At 48.6% G+C, this 25,337-nt stretch overlaps 2 protein-coding genes across 2 annotated transcripts; both read left to right on the top strand.

Annotated features, from left to right (window-relative positions):
• Positions 1-378: 378 nt before the first annotated feature.
• LOC113878201 (keratin, type I cuticular Ha5) lies at positions 379-4,683 on the top strand. Its single transcript, XM_027519116.1, has 7 exons — positions 379-887; positions 1,691-1,773; positions 1,969-2,125; positions 2,393-2,554; positions 2,843-2,968; positions 3,386-3,606; positions 4,185-4,683. The coding sequence occupies exons 1-7, from the start codon at positions 417-419 to the stop codon at positions 4,330-4,332; spliced, it is 1,368 nt and encodes a 455-aa protein (XP_027374917.1). The 5' UTR covers positions 379-416; the 3' UTR covers positions 4,333-4,683.
• Positions 4,684-8,519: 3,836 nt separating this feature from the next.
• KRT32 (keratin 32) lies at positions 8,520-16,725 on the top strand. The gene is made up of 7 exons (XM_027519115.1): positions 8,520-8,950; positions 9,512-9,594; positions 9,779-9,935; positions 11,454-11,615; positions 11,696-11,821; positions 13,404-13,624; positions 16,269-16,725. The coding sequence occupies exons 1-7, from the start codon at positions 8,612-8,614 to the stop codon at positions 16,396-16,398; spliced, it is 1,218 nt and encodes a 405-aa protein (XP_027374916.1). The 5' UTR covers positions 8,520-8,611; the 3' UTR covers positions 16,399-16,725.
• The last annotated feature ends 8,612 nt before the right edge of the window (positions 16,726-25,337 follow it).

Raw genomic sequence — 25,337 nt, 5'->3', positions numbered from 1 at the left:
AGGAGCCAGCCTGAGACCTCCTGTATGCCCTAGGGCTCATCAAAGGAGACGCTGCTGGAGAAAGTTGAGAGAGCGGCTGGACTCCCACACCTCTGGACGCTGATGACAGGCTTCTTTGAAGAACAGATGAAGACTTGGTCCTCCGGGGGACATGGGGAGCTGGAGATGAGTCTTGACATAGCCCCCGGTCCAACAGGGCTGGTTTTTTTTATGAGGCCGGGAAATGTTCATGGGAAGCTAAACATGAGGTTAATGAGGGGTTCTGATGGAAAGTGGTATTAACTTTAACAAGGAGAAAACACTTTGTAAAGAACAACGCCCATTGGGGTGGAGATATAAACCCGGGCATAAGAAGCTGCTTCTCTGTGTCAGGGGGTTTCCGGGCTCGAAGCTCCATCACGTGTGCTGTCCAAGCCATGGCTTCCAAATGCCTCAAGGCCAGCTTCTCGTCGGGGTCTCTCAAGGTCCCGGGAGGGGCTGGTGGGGGCTCGGCTCGCGTGTCCACAATATTCTCCAGCAGCTCTTGCAAGCTCCCCAGCTTCTCCCGGGGGCCTCGGAGTTTCTCTGCCTGTTCAGTCGGGCTGGGCAAGAGCAGCTGCAGGGCCGCCAGCTGCCTGCCTGCTCTCTGCCTCCCCTCTGGAGGCTTTGCTACCAGCTACGGCATGGCCGGGGGCTGGTTTGGTGAGGGCATTCTTACAGGCAATGAGAAGGAGACCATGCAGTTCCTAAACGACCGGCTGGCCAGCTACCTGGAGAAGGTGCGGCAGCTGGAGCGGGAGAACGCGGAGCTGGAGAGCCGCATCCACGAGTGGTGTGAGCAACAGGTGCCCTACCTGTGCCCCGACTACCAGTCTTACTTCCAGACCATCGAGGAGCTCCAGAAGAAGGTGAGGGGGTCTGAGACAGAGCCTGAGGCCACCAGCACCAGCCTGGTACCTCTGTTCCCATGGGACACTTCAGAGGTCACAAAGCTTGGTCACAGCTGTGGCCTCCTTCACTCCTTCCAAGGAGGTATCATTTGGCCATTTTACAGATGAGAACACTGAGGCTCAGGCTGGTTAACTGACTGATCCAGGGGGTGGTTAGTGGAGTCTGAGCCTGAGTACAAACTCTATGAACTAACTGATTGTGAGACCTTTAATGTAATACCACAAGCTCTGGGTTTGAATTTATTTTTTTCTTTCTTTTCTAAGGTAAGGGGATTGGGCTTGAAGTGTTTGGTGCAGACCAGGTTTCCTATAACTAACTCTGGGAGAGCCTTTCATAAGTTTCCTTCTTGCCCAGCCCGCATCCCCAGAAAGTCCTAGCCAACTCCTGGAAGGGAGCATTTGTGTCCAGGGAATCATAGAGTATGTTCTTGCTAATGACCTACTGAGAGACCCCTCCAGTCCTGGGAGACAGGAAGACAGGAAGAAGCCGCCGTGTCAGGTCTTCCCTGCAGCGTGTCCCTGTCTCTAACCCAGGTTACAGGTCTGAGATGCCCTGTGTTGCTAGGGACCTTAGGGTTTCCCGCTGTGATCCCTACAGCACGCCCATAAGCTTCATGGAGCCTCAGCTGCCAAGAGCCCAGGGATGGGTGACCCTCTCCCTCCAAAGACAGCCCATGCCAGCTGAGCAGGGCAGCAGAATGGGGAGCTCCTGCCAGCAGAATGCCTTTTCTTTCCCTGAAGTCACTTCTTTATTTCCCCAGACCCTGTGCACCAAGTCTGAGAACGCCAGGCTGGTGGTGCAGATTGACAATGCCAAGCTGGCTGCAGATGACTTCAGGACCAAGTGAGCTGTCCCATTTGCCCTTTGGTTGGGGTTGGTACAGCTGGACATGGGTGGCGTCCAGACTCAGGTTTTGGGTTGCCCTGAATCACCGAGACATAAGGCAGGACACACAGCACCAGGCCAGTCTGGGGTGGGATCCGACATAGATAATAGAAGGAAAAAACAGCTTCAGGCATCCTCTTATGTACCTACCAGGTACGAGACCGAGGTATCCATGCGGCAGCTGGTGGAGTCAGACATGAATGGCCTACGTAGGATCCTGGATGATCTGACCCTGTGCAAGGCCGACCTGGAGGCCCAGGTGGAGTCCCTGAAGGAGGAGCTGCTCTGCCTCAAGAAGAATCATGAGGAGGTGAGCATGGGGGCAGGTGAGCATGGGGAGCCAGGGTAGGCATGGGGAACAGGTGAAGCTGGGGGAGAAGGTGAGGCTGGGGGACAGGTAAGCATGGAGAACAGAAGAGCATGGGGGGCAGGTGAGCATGAGGAACAGGTGAAACTGGGAGAGAAGGTGAGGTTGGGGGGTAGGTGAGCACGGGGAGCAAGTGAACATGGGGAGCAGGTAGGCATGGGGGAGGCATCCACCTGGGAAAGTTAGTGCTGACCCTGGTCTGTGCTACAGGAAGTGAACTCCCTGCGCTGCCAGCTGGGTGATCGACTCAACGTCGAGGTGGACGCTGCCCCACCCGTTGACCTGAACCGTGTTCTGAATGAGATGAGGTGCCAGTATGAGACCCTGGTGGAAAATAACCGCCGGGAGGCTGAGGACTGGTTTAACACCCAGGTGGGTACCTGGAAACTGTCAGTGCAATAGAGACCCATGGTAGGTCACAGAAGTGACCTTGAGGCTCTGAATCAAAAACCTGAGTTTGAGTCCCAGCCCTGTTTCAACTTCACTGTGCACCTCGGGCATATTGCTGTCCTGAAGGTGACAGTGATCTCAAGGGTGAGATGAATGGGGTGGACGGGGTGATCTGGACAGTCCTTGGCTCATGATTCTAAGTGGCTTCTGTCGACTTCTGAAGCCGAGTCCCCGGTATTTCTGACTGGGTCCCGTGTGTGTGTGTTTCAGACTGAGGAACTAAACCAGCAGGTGGTGTCCAGCTCGGAGCAGCTGCAGTCCTACCAGGCGGAGATCATTGAGCTGAGACGCACGGTCAATGCCCTGGAGATTGAGCTGCAGGCCCAGCACAGCATGGTGAGCCCGAGGCTGGCTTGGGGCAGTGGCTGGACCAAGCCTAGCAGTGCAGGGGCCTGCCCACCCCAGCCGCCATGCTCTGACCACGTGGGCAGGTTCCAGAGGGTCGAGTTATTGAGTGTCAGGGATTTTCTGTGCAGAGAAGAGGAAGGAGGGCCCAACTCCCGTTCACCAAGGTCCCAGGGGGTAAAAGACAGGTAACTAGTAGCACTTGGCCTGTCCTGGCAGCATCTCCTGTATTTGTGAGAACAGATTCATTCTGAGTAATTATCAGTGACTCAGAAATATTAACAGGGGAGCTCCTCTCTATATCAGGAAGCTAAAGGGCTAACTGACTCATCTCAGATGAGATATCTGATTGTGGCTCATCCAGGCTTGAAGTGATTCTTCCTTCCTACACAATCCTTGCCCTCACAGAGAGATGCTTTGGAATCCACCCTGGCAGAGACAGAGGCCCGCTACAGCTCCCAGCTGGCCCAGATGCAGGGCCTGATCGGCAACGTGGAGTCGCAGCTGGCAGAGATCCGCTGTGACCTGGAGCGGCAGAACCAGGAGTACCAGGTGCTGCTGGACGTGCGGGCCCGGCTGGAGTGTGAGATCAACACGTACCGGGGGCTGCTGGACAGCGAGGACTGCAAGTGAGTACCCTGCATGCTCTCTGGTCTATGAAGCCCTGGAGAGACAGCGTGGTGGCCTGGGAAGAGCCTGGTATTTGAATTCAGTGGCCCTGGGTTTTGGTTTAGGTCTTATTATATAGTCATCCTTTGACCCTGGCAATTTCCTTTACTCTCTGGGCCTCTTCCTCACTGGTAAAATGAGGGGGCAGGATTAGAAGACTATTTTTCTTCTTCATTCATTAATTTGAAAAAAATTATTAAATTAATTCTTGAATGTAATTTATTATTATGTATTTCATTTTTGTTAAATCAATATTTAGAGTTTTCATCATTATGACATCATTGTATTTTTCATAGCTGAACTACATGATGCATTCTAATTGCTTCTTTCTTTGACAAGTGTGATTGAATGCAAGTTCAAGGCAAAACATCAGAGTCAGGAGCAGAGAAAGGTTAATTGCAGGGCCATCAAGGAGAACAGGTGGCTCATGTGCAAAATCCTTGAGCCCCAGGACTTGAGGGATTTTTAAGGGGCTCCCAGTGATTGAAAAACAGCAGTTGGAAAATCATAGTGATATGACTTTCTTTTTTCCTCCTAGGCTCCCTTGTAACCCGTGTGCCCCGGACCACTCGCCCTCTAAGTCTTGCCTCCCCTGTCTTCCTGCGGCCTCCTGTGGGCCTGGCACAGCCCGCACCACCTGTAGCCCCCGCCCCATCTGTGTGCCCTGCCCGGGAAGCCGGTTCTGAGTGTGACTAGTCCAGAAAGCCAAGGCCATTGTATCCAGGGCTTGGACTTGGCCTCAATTCAACTGTAACCCTAAAGCCCAATCCCCTGTAACTTTGTGCCTAGCCTAGGCCCAGACAATTACATACTTTATCTTTCTCAAAGCCTGCTACTAGGGTTGGAAGCCTTAGTGGCAAAGACCTCGAAGGCCTCAGCTCCTCATCATTTTGATGGGGGCCAGCGCCTCTGTTCTCAGGCTGCCTCCTGGGTCAGGTTTTCCTACTGGGTGCTACTTCAGTGGTATCTGAAATGCAGCAAAAGGGTGCTATTTCAGTGGTATCTGAAATGCAGCAAAGGGCTTCTATTGTACAACAATAAAGCACGTTTGCTCTGGTTCTCTATGCCTAACCAGCTCTGGTCTGATATTGTTGGCTTGGGTCTCTGTTGGTTTGGGTGAAGAGGGGTGGCTCTTAGGCAGATGAGTGGGGGAGGTTGGCCATGTATGACCCTGGGGATGACAGGGTCTCTATGTCCCTCTTTGGGGTGTTAGCAGTCTACAGTGGGATGTTTAGCTCAGTTTTCCTGTTTAAGATTCTTCTCCAAGGGCTTCTCTGGTAGCTCAGTCAGAAAAGTCTGCCTGTAGTTCAGGAGACCCGGGTTTGATCCCTGGGTCAGGAAGATCCCCCAGAAAAGGAAATGGCAAAACACTCCAGTATTCTTGCCTGGAAAATCCCATGGATAGAGGAGCCTGGTGGGCTGCAGTCCATGGGATCCCAAAGAGTCGGGCACGACTGAGCGACTAACGTTGTCTTTCCAAGGTTCTACTGTGGTGACATGTGTTACAAGCCCCTCCTACCCCCTTAGTATACATGGTCGACTTGGGGTTCCAGGGGAAGATGGTTAACACTGATATCAGTATAATGTGAAGCATTTTAGGCCACTTCATTGGCCTCATGCCTGTGGCCATAAGAGCAGCAGTATGGAATCTCACACCAGAGTCCCATGCTTTTAGAAATGCGTTATCTTCAGTCCCTCACACAACCCTTCCAGTTCAGCATCTCTCTTAAAACCCCACAGCCTAGGGACTTCCCTGGTGGTCCAGTGGCTAAGACTGTGCTTCCAATGCAGGGAGTCTGGGTTCGATCCCTGGTCAGGGATCTAGATCCCACATCCTGCATGCTGCAACAAAGATCAGAGATCCTGAGTGCCACAACTAATCTCTGGTATAGCCAAATAAATCAATAAACAAAAAACCAAACCAAACCCCACAGCTCATCCAAATCAGGAGATGGGGGAGTGAGCCTGCCATTGTGCTTCCTCCCACAGTTCAGAGAGTCTTCTTCCTAAGAGACTCATCATGCTCTGGAGTTCTCTTGACCTCTGATGAGGTACATGATGCCTTTGGGTCCCAAGGAATTTCCACATGGAAGTGGGAGCTCTCAGTCTCTTGGACCAAAGACTCATTTGTGCCCAGAATGTCCTTCTTCAACAGACCAGGCAAATTGCAAGCTCTGCCAATCCCAGTTGGAAATGGAGAAGGAGGAAGGCTAAACTCCTTGAGACATAAAGGAAGAAAAGTTGTTCCCAGATAGCCACATACTCTTCAAAAGATGTGAAGAGCACCACTAAGGAACTTCAGTGATGTCAAGAGACATCACTTGTGACAGTGCCAGAGGTGGAGAACAGTTTGATGAAAGATGCTGACTGAGGTGATCCTGAGACTCCCCCAGCCCTTAAGAGTACCCAGTAGAGTTCACCTTGTGCTGTGTGTACCTGCTAAGTCGCTTTAGTTGTGTCCGACTCTGCGACCCGATGGACTCTAGCCCGCCAGGCTCCTCTGTCCATGGGATTCTCCAGGCAAGAATACGGGAGTGGGTTGCCATGTCCTCCTCCAGGGGATCTTCCCAACCCAGGGATCGAACCCACATCTCTTATGTCTTCTGCATTGGCAGGTGGGTTCTTTAGCGTCACTTGGGAAGCTCCAAACATGGTACCAGCAAGGACATTTCTGAAGTGAGCATTTTTGACACCTATGCACTTCCCAAGCTAGATGTGGAATTTCATTACATTGTGAGTTGCGCCATTCACACCAGGGTAGTCAGGCATCATTTCTTGTGAAACCTGGAAGGACCAAGCACCTCCACTTCCATTTAGACCTGTGGAGCTAAGCTAAGCCCTAAAAGACTGAAGAAATACTGTTCTCTGAAAAAACAATAAAATGGAAATTATACTTTAAAAAATTAGAGATATTTATGTTCCAATCACTCAGTGGTTCTCAAAACCACCTGGAGGATTGTTAAACATGGATGACTGGGTCCCATTCTCAGAATTTCTGATTCAGCTGGTCTGGGATGAACTCGAGAAACTGCATCATTAACCTGTGACCTGTTGATTGCTGTGGTCTGAGACTAAACCTGCAATATCTTCAGGGTATAACTATATCTTATATTTTGAGAATGAGGACTTTTAAAAGGATTTTTTTGATGTGGACCATTTTTAAAGTCTCTATTGAATTTATTACAATATTGCTTCTGTTTTATGTTAGCATCTTTTACAAACTATATTTACAGTTTTTGGTTTTTTGGCTGCAAAGCATGTGGGATCTTCGCTCTCTGACCAGGGATTGAACCAGGATTGACCATGGATGTGTCTCCACATTGGAAGGTGAACTATTAACCAGTGGGCCACCACGGAAACCCTGGGGGTGAGGATCAGATGGACAATTTAATGCCAAACACCCAGCACAGTACCCGGTACTTGCACACATTCCATAAGCACTGGGGATGATTTTGAAGCCTGGTCTGATGTGTCTCATTCCATGTAGCTGGTATTTATAATACCCTTCCTTCTGTCTTCTTGACCTAGAATTTATGGTTGTTGCAAAAAATTAAACTGAGGGATGATTTAATCTAACCCTTTCAATTTTCTGGAGGGAACTGAAGCCCAGAGAGGTAGAGTGACTTTCCCAAGTCACACAGGGAGATAGGTCTCTATCTTGACTTTTCTTAAGCAACATATTTCAGGGAATAGGGCTGGGTGGCAGTTTTCCTTCCCTGCCCCTTTACCAACTCTTCTAGAAATACATGAAAAATAAGACAAATACTTATACTTCAATATTATATTGAGAAGGTGCATTGAATAAAAAGTGACTACATAACACACACATATTAAACACAAAGTGTGTGAGCCCATGAGTTTTGCACTCGGGCCTAAAAACCACTGGTCTCTCCTTAGGTTGCTTTCTTGGGAAGTGCTCAAGGACTTCTAGAATCAGAGACACCTGCTTCTGTTCTCCTGGCTCCACTCATCCCAGTGCTGCAGTGTCATTTCCTGAGAAAGCTGATTCACTCTGCCTCTGGTCTCTGAGGTCCCAAAGTAAACCACCCCACCGCCTGTCCAGCTTTTGCAGAAAGTGAGAGCAGAACCTGTTTCAGCCTCTTCAACAAACAGTAATCGAACTCTCTGTATGTGGAGCAGTGAGAAAGAAAGGGGAGGATCCAGAGAAGGTCTAAATTGAGCTTCTGCTCACAGAGGTACTCATGACATTGACCTCCTTTCCCAAGAGTAGGGTTCTCACCTCTTTTTTCCTCAGTAGTGTCCAGCTGAAATGATGTCCCTGTGCTGAGTTCGTTCTCTCCTCTAATTTTTTTCTTCCCTTGGGAGGAAGATGATGCTCATGAATGAGACTCAGAGGCTGTTTTTCCTTCCTCCCTGGATTTATACCATTGCCAGGATCCATGCAGCTTCTGTCACCCACACATTTCCTCCTTAAGGGGCCAGGCTTCCTCTTCCCACAAAGGATGCTCTCATTAAAAGCCTCTGTCCCAGAACTGTGGCCTGTCTCTGGGCTGGAGAAGGCAGGGGCGTAGGGGACAAGGTCATTGGCAGCCCAGGGTCAGGCCCGGCAGCCCTGGCCTGGAAATGAGGGCTGGGGCCTGGAGTTGGTCCTTTGAAGATATATCCTGGAGCTCTCTCCCCTGATCAATGATAGAAGACCAGAGTCCCGCGTTAGCCAAATGACAAGCTTGGCCTCTTTTATGAGGAAAGGAACTCCTTATTGGAAACCAAATTACAAATTAATTAGTGGCTTCCTCTGGGATTGAGTCAAAACATCAACACCCCTCCACAATGATTTGGTAGCAAAAGGCCCCTCACTCCATGAGTATAAAAAGGCTCGAGCAGAATGCGGTTGGCAGACCACATTACAATTCAGGTAGCTGCAGCCTTTCTGACAAGCCATCTGACTGCTCCCTGGCCTCCATCAAGAGCTGACCCTGGTCCTCCTCTGTTGGCTCCAGCTGCATGAGCTGCCGGCCAGAGTGGTATCTGGGTTACATCTGCCAGCCTGGGACGTGTGTACCTTCTCTGTCTGTGTCCACCACCTACCACCCAACCAGCAGCATCTTCAGCTCCATGGGTTCCAACAGTTTGTTCTATGAAAGTGTCTTCAGTAGCAATGAGAGGGAGACCCTGCAGTTACTAAACAACCGCCTGGCTGCCTACCTGGAGAGGGTGAGGCAGCTGGAGCGGGAGAATGTGGAGCTGGAGAGACAACTCCAAGAGGCCTGTGAGTTTCAAGAGCCCACTGTGGGTCCTAACTACTTTCGTTATTTCCAGATCATTGAGGAGCTCCAGCAGAAGGTAAGGGCAAGTGGTGAACAGACTCGCTGGGAGGGCGACCCAAAGAGCTGAGATCCAGATTTGAATCTCATTCATTTCTTTAGCTATGTTCAAGGAAAAGAAACCTCCCTAGGGCGCAGCATTTTCTCATAGTTCGAGTGCTCAGCCAGAGTCCTTCATGTGGAAAGAGGCTTGGGATCTAGTCTCAGTTCTGTCATTGCTTCATTACCTGACTCTAGGATGTCCCTTCCCTGGGCCTCGGGTTCCTCATCTGGAAAATGGGAATAATAAGGGTCCTTATGTCTAGAAGATTCTATGGGCAAATACAGGTAAAGTGCTTAGCATAGCCCTTGATGTGTTGTGAATTTTCAGTAAACGTGAAGGCTTGTTAAGGACCCTTATGTCATGTCTAATAAAGTCTGTCCTTCCTTGTTGCTCATTGCCTGCAAAGCAAGGCATTCAGATTCCATGACTATCCCCCAGAGTCCCAGGGGTTTTGGCAGGGTTGGCTGCAGGACTCACTTGGGTTCTTTTTGCTTCTTCTTGTCCTGGATCGATCCCTTCTGTGTGCTGTGGCCCCAGATTCTGTACTCAAAGGCAGAGAATGCCAGGATAGTCGTGCAAATTGACAACACCAAGCTGGCTGCAGATGACTTTAGGAGCAAGTGAGTTTGGCCCAGGGGATGGGGTTGGGTGTGGGGGTAGAGGGAGAGCCCTCTCTCCTGGCATGTGCTTGGGGACAGCATTCTGTTATTTTCACGACAGTTGGAAAAGTGCCAGCGGCTCCAGGTCATCCCTGGGTCTGGTATTCAGTTTCAGCCCTCAGTGGCTGACCGTGTTCTTACACAGGTATGAGATGGAGCTGGGCTTGCGGCAGCTGGTGGAGGCTGACACCAACGGCCTGCGCCGGATCCTGGACGAGCTGACCCTGTGCAAGGCTGACCTGGAGATGCAGGTGGAGTCTCTGAAGGAGGAGCTGATGTGTCTCAAGAAGAACCATGAGGAGGTGAGGCCTGAAGTCCAACCAAGGTGGCCCTGGGGAGCCCAGTGGGGAGAACCTGGGGTTTGGGGTTGGCTAGACATGGGTTGAAATTCCCAGGCTGGCCACAGATTGTATCTGTGACTTTGCCCAATTTATTACAACTTTCTGAGTGTCCTCATCTGTAAAATGGGGCTGGCTCTATCAACAAGGCTGCTGCGAGAATTCTGTGAGGTTACGGGTCTTAAGGGCTTCCCAGGTAACGCTAGTGGTAAAGAACCAGCCTGCCAATGCAGGAGACCCAGGAGACGCAGGTTTGATCCCTGCGTCGGGAAGATCCCCTGGAGGAGTACTTGGCAAACCACTCCAGTATTCTTGCCTGGAGAGTTCTGTGGATAGAGAAGCCTGGTGCGCTGCATTCATAGCATTGCAAAGAGTCGGACATGATTGAAGTGACTTCGAACGCACGCACAGGTTCTCAAACGCCTGTCTCTTGGTTGGTGCTAAGAAATGCTAACAACCTTCCCTTCTGCATTTCTTGGACTTCTGTGATTGCCAAGTACTTGTGGTGGCTTTTCTCACAAGAACTACATACCGGCAGTAGAGTGGCCCAGTAGGGATGAGGAGGGGTTATTTTCCAGAATTGACATGAAATGGCTGTCTATCTCTGCTAGGCTGGACTGTGAGGTGGCCCCCGCCTCTTCTAAGGGAGAGGCAGTGGTTTTCTTCTGCTTTCTCTCCCCATCCTTGTTCTTCCTTTCATCTGTTTATACATAATATACTTCATCCAAAAGGCATGGGTTGACCCTCTGCTTTCTGACTCTTCCTCATCTACTGTAGGTCCTTGGTATGAAACCCCTCTGCCCTGGGCACCTGTGTGCTGTGAAGCTTACCTGAGCTCTGGTGTTTTCTTCCCTTGTTCCCTGGGTTGACACTCAACCTCTTGACTTGGGATGCGAAAGCACAAGTGTCTGAATCCTGGCTGGGTTTCCTAGGCTGAAGTGAAAAGTAACCATCAGTTACCACATACTCGCCGAATGCCTGAAGGCACCTGACTCATCCCATCTAAATCAGAGAACTGGGAGCTGCCCCAAGAGGCCGCTAATGAGGAGCTATCACCGAGTCTTGGCAGCCTCAGTGACAACTTTCTCTCCTTGGCTGCCAAGCCCGGGAGGTGCCTGCTGTAACTGGGGCCTTGAACCAAGTAAAGCCAGGCTCCCGCTGCTCTCCTTCCCAGACAAATGCAGGCTGGGATGGTGGCAGGGGAGACAGGGCACAGCTGTCCCATTTTAGTCCAAATGGATCAGGCAAACCCTGATGCTGCTCTCAGCTTCTGCCAAAGCAACAGGAAGCCTCTCCCATCAAAGAGAGGTCCAGGTGGAGCTGAAAGACCCTTGGGATGCTTCAGAGTGGCCGCAGTCCTCACAGGGCCCCTCTAACGTGGAGATTTTTAGCATCCTTTGCTTCATCTTCTCATATCTCCCTGGGTAGGTGTGCCAGGATCACGTGACTTCATATTTGCCCGGTGCTCTTGCATCTTTTCAGGAAGTTGGTGCTCTCCGATGCCAGCTTGGGGACCGCCTTAACATTGAGGTTGATGCTGTGTCCCCAGTGGACTTGAACAAGGTGCTGGAAGAGATGCGATGTCGGTATGAGGCTCTGGTGGAGACCAATCGCAGGGATGTGGAGGAATGGTTCAACAAGCAGGTGGGTCTCTCGCAGGGGGGCTGGCTTCCCCAGGGTCCCCGAGAGGCACTCCCAGACTTCTCCTGTCTCCCCCATTGCAGATGGAAGAGCTTAACCAGCAAGTGGTCATGAGCTCCGAGCAGCTTCAGAGCTACCAGTCAGATATCATTGATTTGAAACGAACGGTCAACACACTGGAGATCGAGCTGCAGACCCAGCACAGCCTGGTAAGTGTGCTGATGGGCTCCTCTCCCCCAGCTCTGGATGCCAGGCAGCATGGAGAGTGGGTGCAGGCTTCCAGGAAGGAGGAGGGGCAGCAGGAGGAGGAGGAGGGGAGGATGGGGAGGAAGTCCAGATTCAGCCGCCACTGCTGCTTGCCCAGCTGACCTCTCCTGGAGGAATGTTTCTCCCAAGACCCAGCTCAGAGATAAATGGGCCATGGTTCAAATCTGATGTGGGCTAAGTGACCACTGTCAACTACTCTCCCCAAGAAGGCTTGATCTCTGCTTAGCCTGCTCTTCCAAACCCATGCTTTTCGCCCTTACCTGTAGAGCTTTAAAAGTGCTCCCTGCCCAAGTTCCTCCCCAGATAAATTTAATCAGAGTTTCTGGAGGTGGGGCCTGGGCCTGGGTGCTTTTTAGAGGCTCCCATGTGACTCTAACGTGCAGCCAGGGTTGAAGACCACTGATTTCAGTGATGCTTGTAGGGGAGGAGCCTGGTGAACCTCAGATCTAAGGCCTGAAGCCTAAGGTTGAAGAAGGAATATGGAATTTAGGGTCACATGAACGTGGGTTCAAATCCTGGTCTGTCTCTAGTTGTTTAACCTTGAACAAGTCCCTTGACCTTTCTGGGCTTCAGTTTCCTCAGTTCTGCAGAACATCCCTGCCTAGGTTCTCCCTGGCTCTCTCTCTCTTTTTTTTTTAATTGAATGGAAGTTTCTTTAAATTCTATAGTGCTTTTCAATTTTCAATAGTTTCACACACATGATTTCATATAATCCTATAATAATCTTTTTTTGCCCTACCCTTGTATTGTCCCTCACTCTTTTCCTCTCCCCACTGGTAACCACTAGTTTGCTGTCTATATCTGTGATTCCTCTTTGTTTTTGTTTTATTCACTAGCTTATTGTATTTTTCAGATTCCACATATAAGTGATATGGGCTTCCCAGGTGGCACTAGGGGTAAAGAACCTCCCTGCCAATGCAGGAGACATAAGAGATGTGGTTTGGATCCCTGGGTTGGGAAGATCCCCTAGAGGAGGGCATGGCAACCCACTCCAGTATTCTTGCCTGGAGAATCCCATGGACAGAGGAGCCTGCAGGGCTATAGCCCATGGGGTCACAAGGGGTCAGACAAGACTGAAGTGGCTTCGCATGTATGCATAAGTGATATCATACAGTATCTGACATACGACTTAGCCTAATGCTCTTCAGGTCCCTCTATGGTGCTCCAGATGGCATTATTTTATTATCTTTTTATAGGTGAGTAGTATTCCATTGTATATATGGACCACATCTTTTCTATCCATTCATCTGTCGATGGACACTTAGGTTACTTCTATGTCTCGGCTATTGTATGTAATTCTGCTGTAAACATTGGAGTCCATGTATCTTTCTGAATTAGTGTTTTTGTTTTCTTCAGATATATACCCAGGAGTGAAACTGCTGGGTCATATGGTAGTTCTGTTTTTAGTTTTGTGAGAAACTTCCATACTGTCTCTTTCACAGTGACTGCTTCTTGGTTCTTTCTGAGCCAGGCCATGGAAAATAGGCCCATTCTTATTAGTTATTTTCTTTCCCTTTGCCTTAGAGAGACTCCCTGGAGAATACCCTGACAGAGACAGAGGCCCGCTACGGCTCCCAGCTGGCCCAGATGCAGGGCCTGGTCACCAACGTAGAGTCCCAACTGGCTGAGATCCGCTGTGACCTGGAGCGGCAGAACCAGGAGTACCGGGTGCTGCTGGATGTGAGGGCCCGGCTGGAGGCGGAGATCAACACGTACCGGGGGCTGCTGGACAGCGAGGAGTGCAAGTACGTGGCATGTGTGAGGTTTGGGAGAGATTATAGGAAGTAATTGCCCATAATATAGAGCCATGATTAAGAAGTGATTAGGAAGCTGGCATGATCCGAAGACATCAGGCAGGTATTCATGGTGCCATCCCACCCCTGGCCCATTGGGACCATTCTGCTCCAAGCTGACAAACTCCTTCCAAGTGTCCACTTGTGCCAGGTGGCACAGGGGAACTGAGATGGATGATGACAGAGCATCTATTCTCAGGTCGTTTCCATCTCCAGGGAGACAGACGGGCCACTGGAGATCATACGGGTGTGTGTGGGGGGATGTCTTTGACACTTGGGAGGATGATGTAACTTCATGTGATAAGCTGTGGAGGGAGGGAGGACAGGAAAGGTCAATTGGGCCTCATTCAATGGAGAACCACTAAGGTCCATGCTGGGGAGGGAGGATTTTATTTAATAGACCATTGGGAGGCCTTACTTTTTTGAGGAGGAAATGATAAAATTTGCTTAACTGACTAACTCCCTTGAACTCAAAGACAAGAAAAAAAATACTTATTTTTTAATGCTTATTTTTATTTATTTTTGACTGTGCTGGGTCTTTGATGCTGTGGAGGCTTTTCTCTGTGGCGAGCGGGGCTGACTCTCTAGTTGCAGAGTGCATGGCTTCTCATTGCAGTGGCTTCTCTTTTTGTGGTTCCCAGACTCTAGAGCACAGGCTCAGTAGTTGTGGCTCACAGTTGTGGCTGCCCTGTGGCATGTGGGGTCTTCCCCAGTCATGGATGGAACCCATGTCTCCTGCATTGGCAGTGGATTCTTTACTATTGAGTCACCAGGGAAGCCCAAGAGAAGATATTTTCATTCCCTGTACCTGGTACTTGGTATAGTGAATGCTCAGAAAATGATCAAGCCAATGAGAGCTCAATGCTACTTTTCAAGAAGATGGCAGCAGAAAGGACTGAGTGGAAAGAAGGAGGAGGAGCAGGCGGGGAGCCATTCAGGAGGCCTTGGGTATGGTCTGCTGCTGCTAAGTCACTTCAGTAGTGTCTAACTCTGTGTGACCCCATAGACGGCAGCCCACCAGGCTCGCCCATCCCTGGGATTCTCCAGGCAAGAACACTGGAGTGGGTTGCCATTTCCTTCTCCAATGCATGAAAGTGAAAAGTGAAAGGGAAGTCGCTCAGTCGTGTCTGACTCTTTGAGACCCCATGGACTGCAGCCTACCAGGCTCCTCTGTCCATGGGATTTTTCAGGCAATAGTACTGGAGTGGGGTGCCATTGCCTTCTCCAATAAGAAATGGGGGGGAGGTAATAAGAAATGGGGAGTGTCTGAATCCAGGCAGTGGAGCCATCCACTCCCAGCTGTGGTACAGGTAGAACTGGGAGGGTTGGTGGCTGTCTGGATGCAGGATATCTCTGGGCCTTAGATACCAGGTGGGCTGATGACTGTAGGTAGACATTCAGCCCTGCTTTTCTATCATTTATAATCCTGTCCTCCAGAGCAAAGAGTTGCAGAGTCAAATCTTTTTCAAGGACTAGGCCAAGAACATACCAGAGTGATGTGGGTCACTGAGGGATGGTGGAGAACCAGGGAGCTCTATCCTGTCCAATGAGGATAGTGCTGCCCCCTCAGGGCCATTTCTACCACGTGAGATGAAGATTCAGTATTGTTGGATCTTCCCATTATTCAAGGGAAGCTGCTTCTCTTTTAAATGTTAAGTCCTCATGATTTTTAAATATTTTCAACAAATTAAAAAACAACCCAGTGCTTTCAAATTAAATTAAAAAAAAAATCCAGGCCAAATGGAACACACTTCATGCTGGATGTGGTCCTTAGGCTGCCTATCCAGTCTCTGGGCTATTTGCTTCCATCCTATATCCAGTGTGTTGTTGCTGGTTTTGAACCCACACCTGTCAGTCTCTGAGATCATCCTTTTGTATTCCTTCTCTAGCAATTGATGAATTCATCTTATTCTAAATATTCTTATCAAGTGCCAGCTCTAGGCCAGGTATGCAGGGTGGACACAGGGACTGCTGATCTCTCTGGCTAGTGGGGAGACAGACCAGAGTAGAACAATGACAGAAATCTCCAGAAGGAGGGACATGGTGCCCTGGGGAGATTTGTCAGAAATCAGGGGAGGCTTCAGGGAGGCTGTGGCAGTTGAGTTGAAGGAGGCTGCTCTTCCTCCTGGCACAAGGGGGAGCCACTAAGGTTTTGGACAGAGATCGTTGTGCAGTCGCTAAGACTTGTTTGATATCCCTTGAACTGAAACATGCCGGGTTTTCTTGTCCTCCACTGTCTCTCAGAGTTTGCTCAAACGCATGTCCACTGAGTCAGTGATGCTATCTAACCATCTCAACCTCTGTCTCCCCACTCTCCTTGGTCAGGGGAGGGGCATGCTAGAAGATCACTCTGGCTAAGAAACTGAGGATGCTTGGATGGTTAGGAGGGGTGAGTGGGGGGTTGGGGAGACCAGTTAAGAAGCTGTTGGGTTCACATAGGTGAAGACAATGAAGTAAGATAGGGAAAACAGTGGAGATGGTGGCCACTGGGAGCCGTTGGAAGGCACAAAGGTGCGAGTGGGGGATGCAGAATTGACAGGACTTGTTGCCGAGCTGGGCTTCTTTCTAAACCTTCCCACATGCCTTTCTTCCTCAGGTTGCCGGGTAACCCATGCTCCACTCCCTCCCAGCCTCCTTGTGCGCCTGCCCCCAGTGTGCCCCGGACCCTCTGCGTGCCCCGCACTGTCTGTGTGCCTTGTGTGCCCTGCCACCCGAGCTGCCACTGAAATCCCTCAGCGATGCTGGATCCTGAGGGATGCCAACTGGGTGGCTGGTGCTTCCTGAGGCTGCGCCTGACTGCAGTTCAGCGGCCACCAAAAGAGCAGGGCCAACCCCTGGGGGCAAGGAAGGCCACTAGCAGTACCAGGAAGTGAGCTGTCAGCAACTGCACTCTGATACTGCAGGGGGCGCTCTAGCTCCCGCCTCTTAGAAATGGCTGCTCTTATTTCTATGGGTTAATGGCTCTCTTCATGGGTGTTTCTGGCGGTCCGTGCTGCACTTTGGAGCACTGTTCTTAGTTAACTAGTAAATAAAGCCTCACCCAGTGACCTGTACACCTGTCTCCCTCTCCTTGTCACGTATGCTGCTGTATCCACCAGCCAATTCTGCTCAGTTGGGCTCCAGAAGAATGTGGCCAATTTTTTTTTTTTTTAATTTTTATGCCCTTTCTGCTTCTACAGGGACTTGAACAGCATTTACTAAAAAGACCTGCATGCCACAAACCAGTTAAAACCAGGCCATCCATCCAGAGCCAAGTAATAAAAGAATAAAGAGAAGGGGGCGGTCATGATGCCAGAATCCTATGCCAGACTACTGTTAATTGACTATCTGATAACCCCACCCCCAAATCTCATTATACCTGGTACAATGGGACCATTCATTCATTCAAAAAACCTTTATGCAGGTCCCATATTAGGGGCTGACAAACCCACTGTGGTAGTCCTCCAGAACCTTGTTAATACTTCATTTAACCCTTGAAACAGTCTGTGAAAAATGTAGCATTATTGAGGCCAGAGAGCTTAAGAAACTTGCCCAAGGTCACACAGCTTGTAAGTTGTGCACCCAGGACTCAAATATAGACTTTCAGGTCCCAGAGATACTCAAGCAATTCATATTCTCTGTCCCCACTAATCACAAACACAGCTGAGAGCAGGGGATAGAAAAAAAGCAAGCAAAGCAATTTTCACAGTCCAGACACATATAATTAGAGAGAGCTTACCAGTGTGTGTAAGGCCACACTCCTTTCACAATGAACCAATAAAAAAAAAATAATAACTATACTACCAGTTATTGAACACTTATATTGCCCCTGATGGGCTTCGCTGGTGGCTCAGTTCAGTTGAATTCAGTTCAGTCACTCAGTCTGTCCGACTCTTTGTGACCCCAGGGACTGCAGCATGCCAGGCTTCCCTGTCCATCACCAACTCCTGGAGCTTACTCAAACTCATGTCCATTGAGTCGGTGATGCCATCCAACCCTCTCATCCTCTGTCGTCCCCTTCTCCTCCTGCCAGTGGTAAAGAATTCACCTGCCAACGCAGGAGTTGCAGGAGATGTGGGTTTGATCCCTGAGTCAGGAAGATCCCCTGGAGTAGGAAATGGCAACCCATTCTAATACTCTTGCCTGAAAAATCCCATGGACAGAGGAGCCTGGCTGGTTAGTCTGTGGGGTCACAAAGAGTTGGACGTGACTGAGCATGCACACATACATGCGTGCACGCACAGTGCACCTGGTATTGTGTTGAGTACCTTGCGTGAACTGATTTATGCAGTTTTCACAAACACTCTGTAAGGTAGGCGTCAGCCATCATGTTCATTTTACAGATGAAAAACTGAGGCTCAGAGAGTGGTTTAGTCAGTTGCCCCAGGTTATAGGCACGGACAAAGATTTGAACCCAGCTCCACTGCAGCCTTATTCTAGCCACTCTGCTACACCCCCAAATTCCCACCTAGAAAGACAAAGATTGGGAGAGGTACTAGCTTGAGGGAGAGCAGAAGAGCTTCATGTAGCCTGTGGTATTTGAGATGGGCCTGGAAAGTTGACTAGGATGTCTACAGAGCAAAGGACAGGAATAGGTATTTGGGGTCTGTAGGAAAACAGGAATTAGGCCCAGGAGGCTTTGAATGGACCTGTTGACTGAAGCAGCAGGCTCATGGGAAAGACTGGTGGGAATAAAGTTCAAATGGTAGGAAGGCATCAGCCCTTGGGAGGCCTCAGGTACCCTCCGAAGAGCCTGGACTCTATTCTGAAGGCAGTGGGAGGGCTGCAGGATTTGGGCCCCAGGATGACATGAATGGAGTGATATTTTAGAAAGTTCCACCAAGGAATATAATGAAGGTGGCTGAGAGGCAGAGAAAAGTGAGTGGAAGAAACTAACAGGGTCTTGACTAAGGAAAGGACAGTGGGAATGGAAAAATGAAGGGTCAATCTGAGCAACTCAGTGAAGGAGCCAAGTAGGCAACAGATTGGCCGTGGAAGAAGAGGAGAGAGCTGGAATCTTGAATACCTTTCTGAACCTCATCCTCCAAATACATAGTCCTTCTTTAATGAGCTGAGGTGATAGTTCTATTAAGGATCTGCCCTCAAGACTTGCCAAGAAGTGATGAGAAATGGATTGGATCCTGAAGCTGTCTGGGACTCTCTGGACATGATCCTGCATGCATGCCTGGCAGACTGGGTCATAAGCCTGGCAGGAGACACAAACACACTGCTTAGCCAGCTGTGGTTACTGGTTGGAGTAACTTCAGTGAGCTGCAATGTCAAGGGACAGGGGCTTCTACCTAATTGGATGCTCCAATAACTGAGTGCAAACAAGACTTCCTTCTGACTTTCCATGTGTGCGTGCTGAATCGTTTCAGTCATGTCCGACTCTTTGCTACCCCACGGACTATAGCCTGCCGGTCTCCTCTGTCCATGGGATTCTCCAGGCAAGAATACTGGAGTGGGTTGCCATGCCCTCCTCCAGGGGCTCTTCCTGACCCAGGGATTGAACCCACATCTCTTACATCTCTTGCCTTGGCAAGTGGGTTCTTTACCATTGCTATCACCAGGGAGGCCCTTTTACTTTCTATTGCTGTACAAAATTTGTCTAGAATGTGCTTAGCTTGATAAACACAACAGACTGGACAGAACCAAATCTTCTTCAGTTCTAGAATCCTGGGCCTTTGCTGTCCAATACTGTAGCCACTACCTCCATGTGGCTATTTAAGTTTTAATGAAATAAAATGGAAAAATTCAATTCCTCAGTTGTACTAGCTACATTTCAAGTGCCCAATACCTATATGTGGCTGGTGGTACCACAGTGCAGGAAATAGAATATTTCCACTATTGTAGAAAGTTCTACTGGATGCCACAGTCCTGAACTGTCAGAATCACAAAGAGCCTTACAGATGAGCTGGTCCAATCTCTCCCATGTACAGACAGGGAGTCTAAGGCCTAGGGGAATGGAAAGATGTGCTCACAGATATACAACCAAAAGGCGGAAACTGGAGCCAAGGGTTTCGCCACCAAGCCTAGCAGGTCTCTCTAAGCTCTGTATGCTTTCTCCAAGCGCTAAGTTTTTAAAATAAAAATAAAATAAAAACTAAAAAATTAGTTTTATTATTTTTTCAGGTTAATGAATATTTTCCCCTTTCTCCTGCTTTCACATCTCTAAGAATAGAGACTTATTTCCCCCCTGAGGTGCTGAAACTCTTTCCCGGGAATATAATTCTCCTTTCAAAAAGAGCTAGCAACTACCTGAGAATTCTCTTTCAGTCCAGTGGTTAGGACTCCACGCTTTCACTTATGAGGGCATGGGTTTGATCTTTGGTAGGGGAATTAAGATTCTGCAAGCCGCGAAGAGCAGCCAAAAATTAAAAACAAACAAAGAAACCACCAAACCCAGAATCTCCTCATCCTTTTTTAAAATGAATTTATTTTTTATTGAAGGATAATCGCTTTACAGACTTTGTTGTTTTCTGTCTCTCCTTATCCTTTTGACATCTGACTCAGTAGGTGCCTGGACCTTAGGCTGTAGCCAGTGCTGCAGCAGAAGTAATCATACAGGGAGTTGAGGACCAGGAGTCCAGGCCCCTAGACATTCTGGGGGCCTCTGTAGGTTCCTTGTCCCCCGTCACATATTGTTTAATCCAACCTGGTCATTGTTTCCACACCTGTGTGTCACTCTGACTTGCCAAGACCTGTCTGACCACTCAAATGCTCATTCAAGCTTTTTAATATGAAACCAAGGCCCACAGCCCAGGGCTGGGAGTGCTATCCCCTGCTGGTCACAGATGGCCACTATCTTTTGCGTTTGGATGGTCCTTCCAATGGGCTTGCCTGGTGACTCAGATGGTAAAAAATCTGCCTGTACTATGGGAGACCTGGGTTTGATCACTGGGTTGGGAAGATGCCTGGTGAAGGGCATGGCAACCCACTCCAGTATTCTTGCCTGGAGAATCCCGTGGACAGAGGCTACAGTCTATGGGGTCACATAGACATGACTGAGCAACTAACACTTTGAATTTCCAAGTTAGAAACACCACAAGGGATCCTCCCACCCAACCCATCTCTCTTGTCTGATGGATGAGGAAGCCCCAGGCATAAACTCTGGAAAGGCTTTTTGCCCACCAGCACCAGGACCTCCTGGAGACTGGACCCAAGGCTACACATGTGGGGATTCTCAGAGGAACTCATATCAAATCCTCTGGATTTAATTAACTCAGGTTTATAGAAGAACCTTGGCAGGGCCACAGCAAAGTAATAAAGCCTCTGGCATAATTGATGTTTGGGAGAAACTCCCACGGGTAGCAGGATACTCCCTGAGTGGGGATTAGGAAAGAAAGGACCTGTGTTTCAAAGATGCAACTTTCCCTGAAAATATTAAGGAGACTGGGCCTCACATCTGCCACCACTCATAGTCCTAGAACAAGGCCTCCTTATGGGGTGGGAGTGGGGGCCCACTGGGGCAAAGGAGCCATTCAAGAAGCCTGGCCAGAAGGTGATACTTGCAGAGAGAAGGGCCCAGGAGTCAGACACAGTGATGAAGAGGCTGGGTGATTTGTGGACTGAATTATGCTTAATGGTACCCTGCCTACTTTGTTAAGAAAGCTTTCACAATATGATCAAAACAGGATATGCCAGGTGAGAACTGGGAGAATCAGTCACAATGAAACATTTCTCTTTTTGGGTTTCATAAATTTTAGTCTATAAATGCAGTGATCTCAGTTTGGCAAAACAGGAAGTTCCTAAGATCGTTTGATGTCTATCTTCTTGAAAAATTGGTTGAGATAAGTGTGTTTCCAAATAGTCCTCTTCTTTAGCCATCAATAAGTAACCAGACAGACACACAAACTAGCATCTTGCCATAATGGAAATAATCAGTGACTGGCTTTAGAAAACGTGGGCTAGAGTTCGAATTCTATTACTAACGTGCTGTGTGATTTTGGCAGATAGCCTAACCTCTGTGCATCTCTGTCTCCTTCTCCCCTGTGGTAATGGGGATAATTCTACCTCCTTCACAGACTTGTTGGGATAGAATGCATGTGAAAAGGCCTATCATGATGCCTACAGGGTAAGTGCTCGGTAAATGTTGCTTAAAGAAAATCTGCTTTGCCTTTATATAGAGAGTGGGTAAACAACAAGGTCCTACTGTATAGCATAGAGAACCATATTAATATCCTAAGATATGGCCTTCCCTGGTGGTCCAGTGATTAAGAATCTGCCTTGCAATGGAGGGGACGTAGGTTCGATCCCTGATCGGGGAACTTAGACCCCACATGCCAAAGAGCAGCTAAGCCTGTGCATTGTAACTACTACACCTGGGCGTCACAGCTGGAGAGTGTGTGCTGCAGTGAGAGATCCCTCATGACGCAACGAGGATCCCACACAGCCAAATACATAAATATTAAAAAATTATTCCTGTGGAATTAAAATGAAATATCCTATGATAAACCATAATGAAAAGAATATTAAAAATAATGTAGATATATATATGTATATGTATAACTGGATCTCTTTGCTAGATAGCAGAAATTAGCTGTCTGCTTGGCCCTGCTTGGCCCTGGTCACTAATCCGTAGCTGGGCTTTCTAGGACCATGGCTTCTAGTGCAGCAGGAACCCCTGCTCTTCAGGCTCTGTGAAAAGCTGTCTTTACTGCAGGGAGGCTGGGGCAGGTGTCTGCCCCAGAGAGGCTAAGATCCAGGGAGACCTTCAGCCTCCAGCATTGCATGGGACCTAATTGAGAAAGTAATCAGGCTAGTAGGAATCTTCCCAGAGCCTGCGGTTTATGGCCAGGTCTGCCTGGTCCTTCTAATGGTCACCCAGGGGTCGGTGGGGACTCTCCTGTCACTGCAGATGAGAGTAGGGTGGGAAGCAACTGAAGCCGATTTCGCAAGTGGCTCATCTCTGATGGGGGGCCGGGGGGATTCCCTGTGGCTTGGCTTGATTTTCAAGTTTTATTAGCGGAGCCACTTTCTTTCTGCAGCACACAGGGAGTTGCATCTCTCTCTTCTGGATCCTAGCTGATAAATGAAATGAATAATTTAGTGAGGTTGCATGTTGAATCTGAATCTACCGTTGTTGGGTTATTTCACTGAGTTACAGTGGGCACTTGTCCAGTGTTTTTTAAATGATGGCTGTGAGTCACTGGTGGTCTATGAAGTCATTTTACTGGATTTTAATCAGCTTGAGATACACACATACACACAGATTGAAATGAAACAATAGAAATTAGAAAAGAAGCATTTTTATGGGAAATTGAATCTTTATGTATATGTACTAGTCTTGGGTTGCAAAACATACAGTGTAATTCTTCCTTGATTTGTGCCCAGGAGTTCAAGTTCATGGTCTGTTCCAGAACTTGCCTTTTCAGATGAGAAACCAGGGACCAGAGAGAGCTCACTGACTAGTTTTGGGCCATCTGGCTAGTGAGTGACCTTGCTGGGAGCAGACCCTGTACAGAGATGCCTCTTAAATGAGAACAAAACCCTAATCCCGCCCTGTCTGCCCTCGAAGGAGGCTCTCCTCTGTGGGGAGAAGTGGCCGAGTGGTTTGGTCGTGCCTGCCCGGGGGACTGTCACTAAGCATCCCATCTAGGACTTGGACAAAGGACCCCCACTGCTGGTAGAGGGTGGTGGTTGACAGGAGACTCAGGCCCATGCTGAGGATTAACAACGGGGATCTATGGATCCCAAGTCTAGATAAGCTGGCTTGCTGCTGTCTTGTCCTAGTCACTTGGTCCTTCCAGGAAACAAGCTTGTCTTAAGACCTACCTTCTTCTAGCTCCCATTTCCTTCTGCGGGCAGGAAGCAGTACCCAGCCCAAGATGCTCCCAGGAGCTCCATTACAGAAACAAGACTTCTGGGGGTCCAGAAATGCCTCTTCTGTTTCAGGGAATGACCCTTCTCTGCAGGTGAGGACGTGTCAGGTGGGCTCCCATGTGCCACAGGGGGTGGGTCTACAGTCACAGACTCATCCATACGTCGGATTCGACACTCCAGTCCCCTCGGAATGAGAGTCAGCTCCTCACAGAGTCCCAGTGTCTGTGCTCCCATGCTGAGCTCTTTCTCCCTCACCTTTGATGGGGCGGGAGAGACCTTGTAAAACATGACTAATTCCTCCTATGAAGGGTGTGGCTAGTGATACAAAGTGGGTTAAATAAACACCATATGAAGACAAGGGAGTTACGAGGAAACATCCAGTCTTCAGAATTTTTTAGATTTCAGAATTGCAGATAAGCTCTTTGTGGCTTTCTACTGTTTTAGGAAAAGTAGTGTTTGTATTTTAAAGATAATTAATTTTAATTTTATCCAATTAATACATTGCAAATAGTTTAAGACTTCAAATTTTGCTAAAATGCATATATCAAAATATAGCAGTTCACCTCTCCCATCAATTGGTCTTCCCAGAAGCAACTGTTTTCAGCCTTTAGCTCTTTCTTCTGGTGTGTATACATTTCTATAATGCTGAATAATATGTGAATATGGTTAACTTTGGAGTCTTCAAGTTTAGATGCTATCTAGTCTTCCTGTTATGGTAAATAAAGAATTCGCTCTCTCTACTATACCATTATTTTCTCTGCTTCCCCTGAATTCTGCTTTCTGGGATATGATTCTTCCCCAGTAACTCTCAGGACAGATTTTATAATCTTCATTTCCTACAACAGAAAATGAAAGCTCTGTGGCTTAAAGCCAGAACCTACACTTCTGCTTGATTTCAAAGTGCTTGTTTTCATTATATCACATTTCCATGGTCTCTTTTCTTGTTCTTCCAAGTCACTGCTTCTCAACCTTGGCTGCACACTGGAACCATCTGGAGAGCTTTAAAAAATACTGATGTCCCTGTCATGTCCAGGGATTCTGAAGTTATTGGTCTGGGTGTGGTCTGGGTATCAGAATCTTTATATGTTTCCTAGAAGATCTTACTGCGCAGTTAAGGTTAGAAGTTGTTCTTGATGGGATTTTAAGGGGGGAGAACTTGCTCCAGATGTTTCTAACTGCCACATTCAGGAGAGTTGCCCTTTCTTAGAGCAGTGGTTACCAGACTTGAGCATCCTTCGGAATCCCCTGGAGGGCGTTTGAAACACAAATTGCTTGGCTCCAACCCCAGAGTTTTTGAATTCTGTGTATCTGGAGTTGGATCTGAAAATGTGTATCCTGACAAGTTCCCAGATGATCCTAATGCTGTTGGCCAGAGAATCAGACTTTGAGAATCACTGCCCTGGAGGCTGACAAAGCTAGGTTAGAAAATGTCCAGACCCTGGGTTTTTTTTTTAGCGCAGTGTGGAAACCAACATAGCTCTGGAGCTTTTCTTATCAAAAAGCACCTCTCTGTGCTGGTGCATCCCTGCCTTACCCTTGTCAAAGCCTCACTTGGTTTAGTACATTTCATGGGTCAGTGTCAAAATCTGAGAAATGCAGAAGACGGCCCTTGCATAGAGCACATGGCACTATCAGAGCAAGGCTGTTTCTTGAGACACGCAAACCAACCAGTGGATTCTACCCTTTCCAGGCCCAGCTGGGACCTTGGACTCTAAGGGAAGCATGGCACGTCAGTAGGTGATAAAATGATGAAACAGTTGTAGCCGGCCCCATGGCTACACTGCCTTCTGTTTTTCTAAGGGCAGATCTGTTGAATGTGCATTCAATGTGATCTACCTTTGACTTGACTTCTATGTAGGTTTAT

Source organism: Bos indicus x Bos taurus, chromosome 19 (assembly GCF_003369695.1).
Source record: "Bos indicus x Bos taurus breed Angus x Brahman F1 hybrid chromosome 19, Bos_hybrid_MaternalHap_v2.0, whole genome shotgun sequence".
Classification (NCBI taxonomy): Eukaryota; Metazoa; Chordata; class Mammalia; order Artiodactyla; family Bovidae; genus Bos; species Bos indicus x Bos taurus.
Note: the sequence above shows the minus strand (reverse complement) of the source record. Positions and strands in the feature narration are given on the sequence as shown.

What these genes read in the sequence shown, in the direction of transcription:
- LOC113878201 (XM_027519116.1), top strand. Translation starts at nt 417, where the DNA reads ATGGCTTCCAAATGCCTCAAGGCCAGCTTCTCGTCGGGGTCTCTCAAG. An exon ending in AGGACTGGTTTAACACCCAG is followed by an intron (nt 2,555 to 2,842) that starts GTGGGTACCTGG and finishes TGTGTGTTTCAG; the next exon opens with ACTGAGGAACTAAACCAGCA. An exon ending in TGCAGGCCCAGCACAGCATG is followed by an intron (nt 2,969 to 3,385) that starts GTGAGCCCGAGG and finishes TTGCCCTCACAG; the next exon opens with AGAGATGCTTTGGAATCCAC.
- KRT32 (XM_027519115.1), top strand. Translation starts at nt 8,612, where the DNA reads ATGAGCTGCCGGCCAGAGTGGTATCTGGGTTACATCTGCCAGCCTGGG. An exon ending in TCAAGAAGAACCATGAGGAG is followed by an intron (nt 9,936 to 11,453) that starts GTGAGGCCTGAA and finishes GCATCTTTTCAG; the next exon opens with GAAGTTGGTGCTCTCCGATG. An exon ending in CTGGACAGCGAGGAGTGCAA is followed by an intron (nt 13,625 to 16,268) that starts GTACGTGGCATG and finishes TTTCTTCCTCAG; the next exon opens with GTTGCCGGGTAACCCATGCT.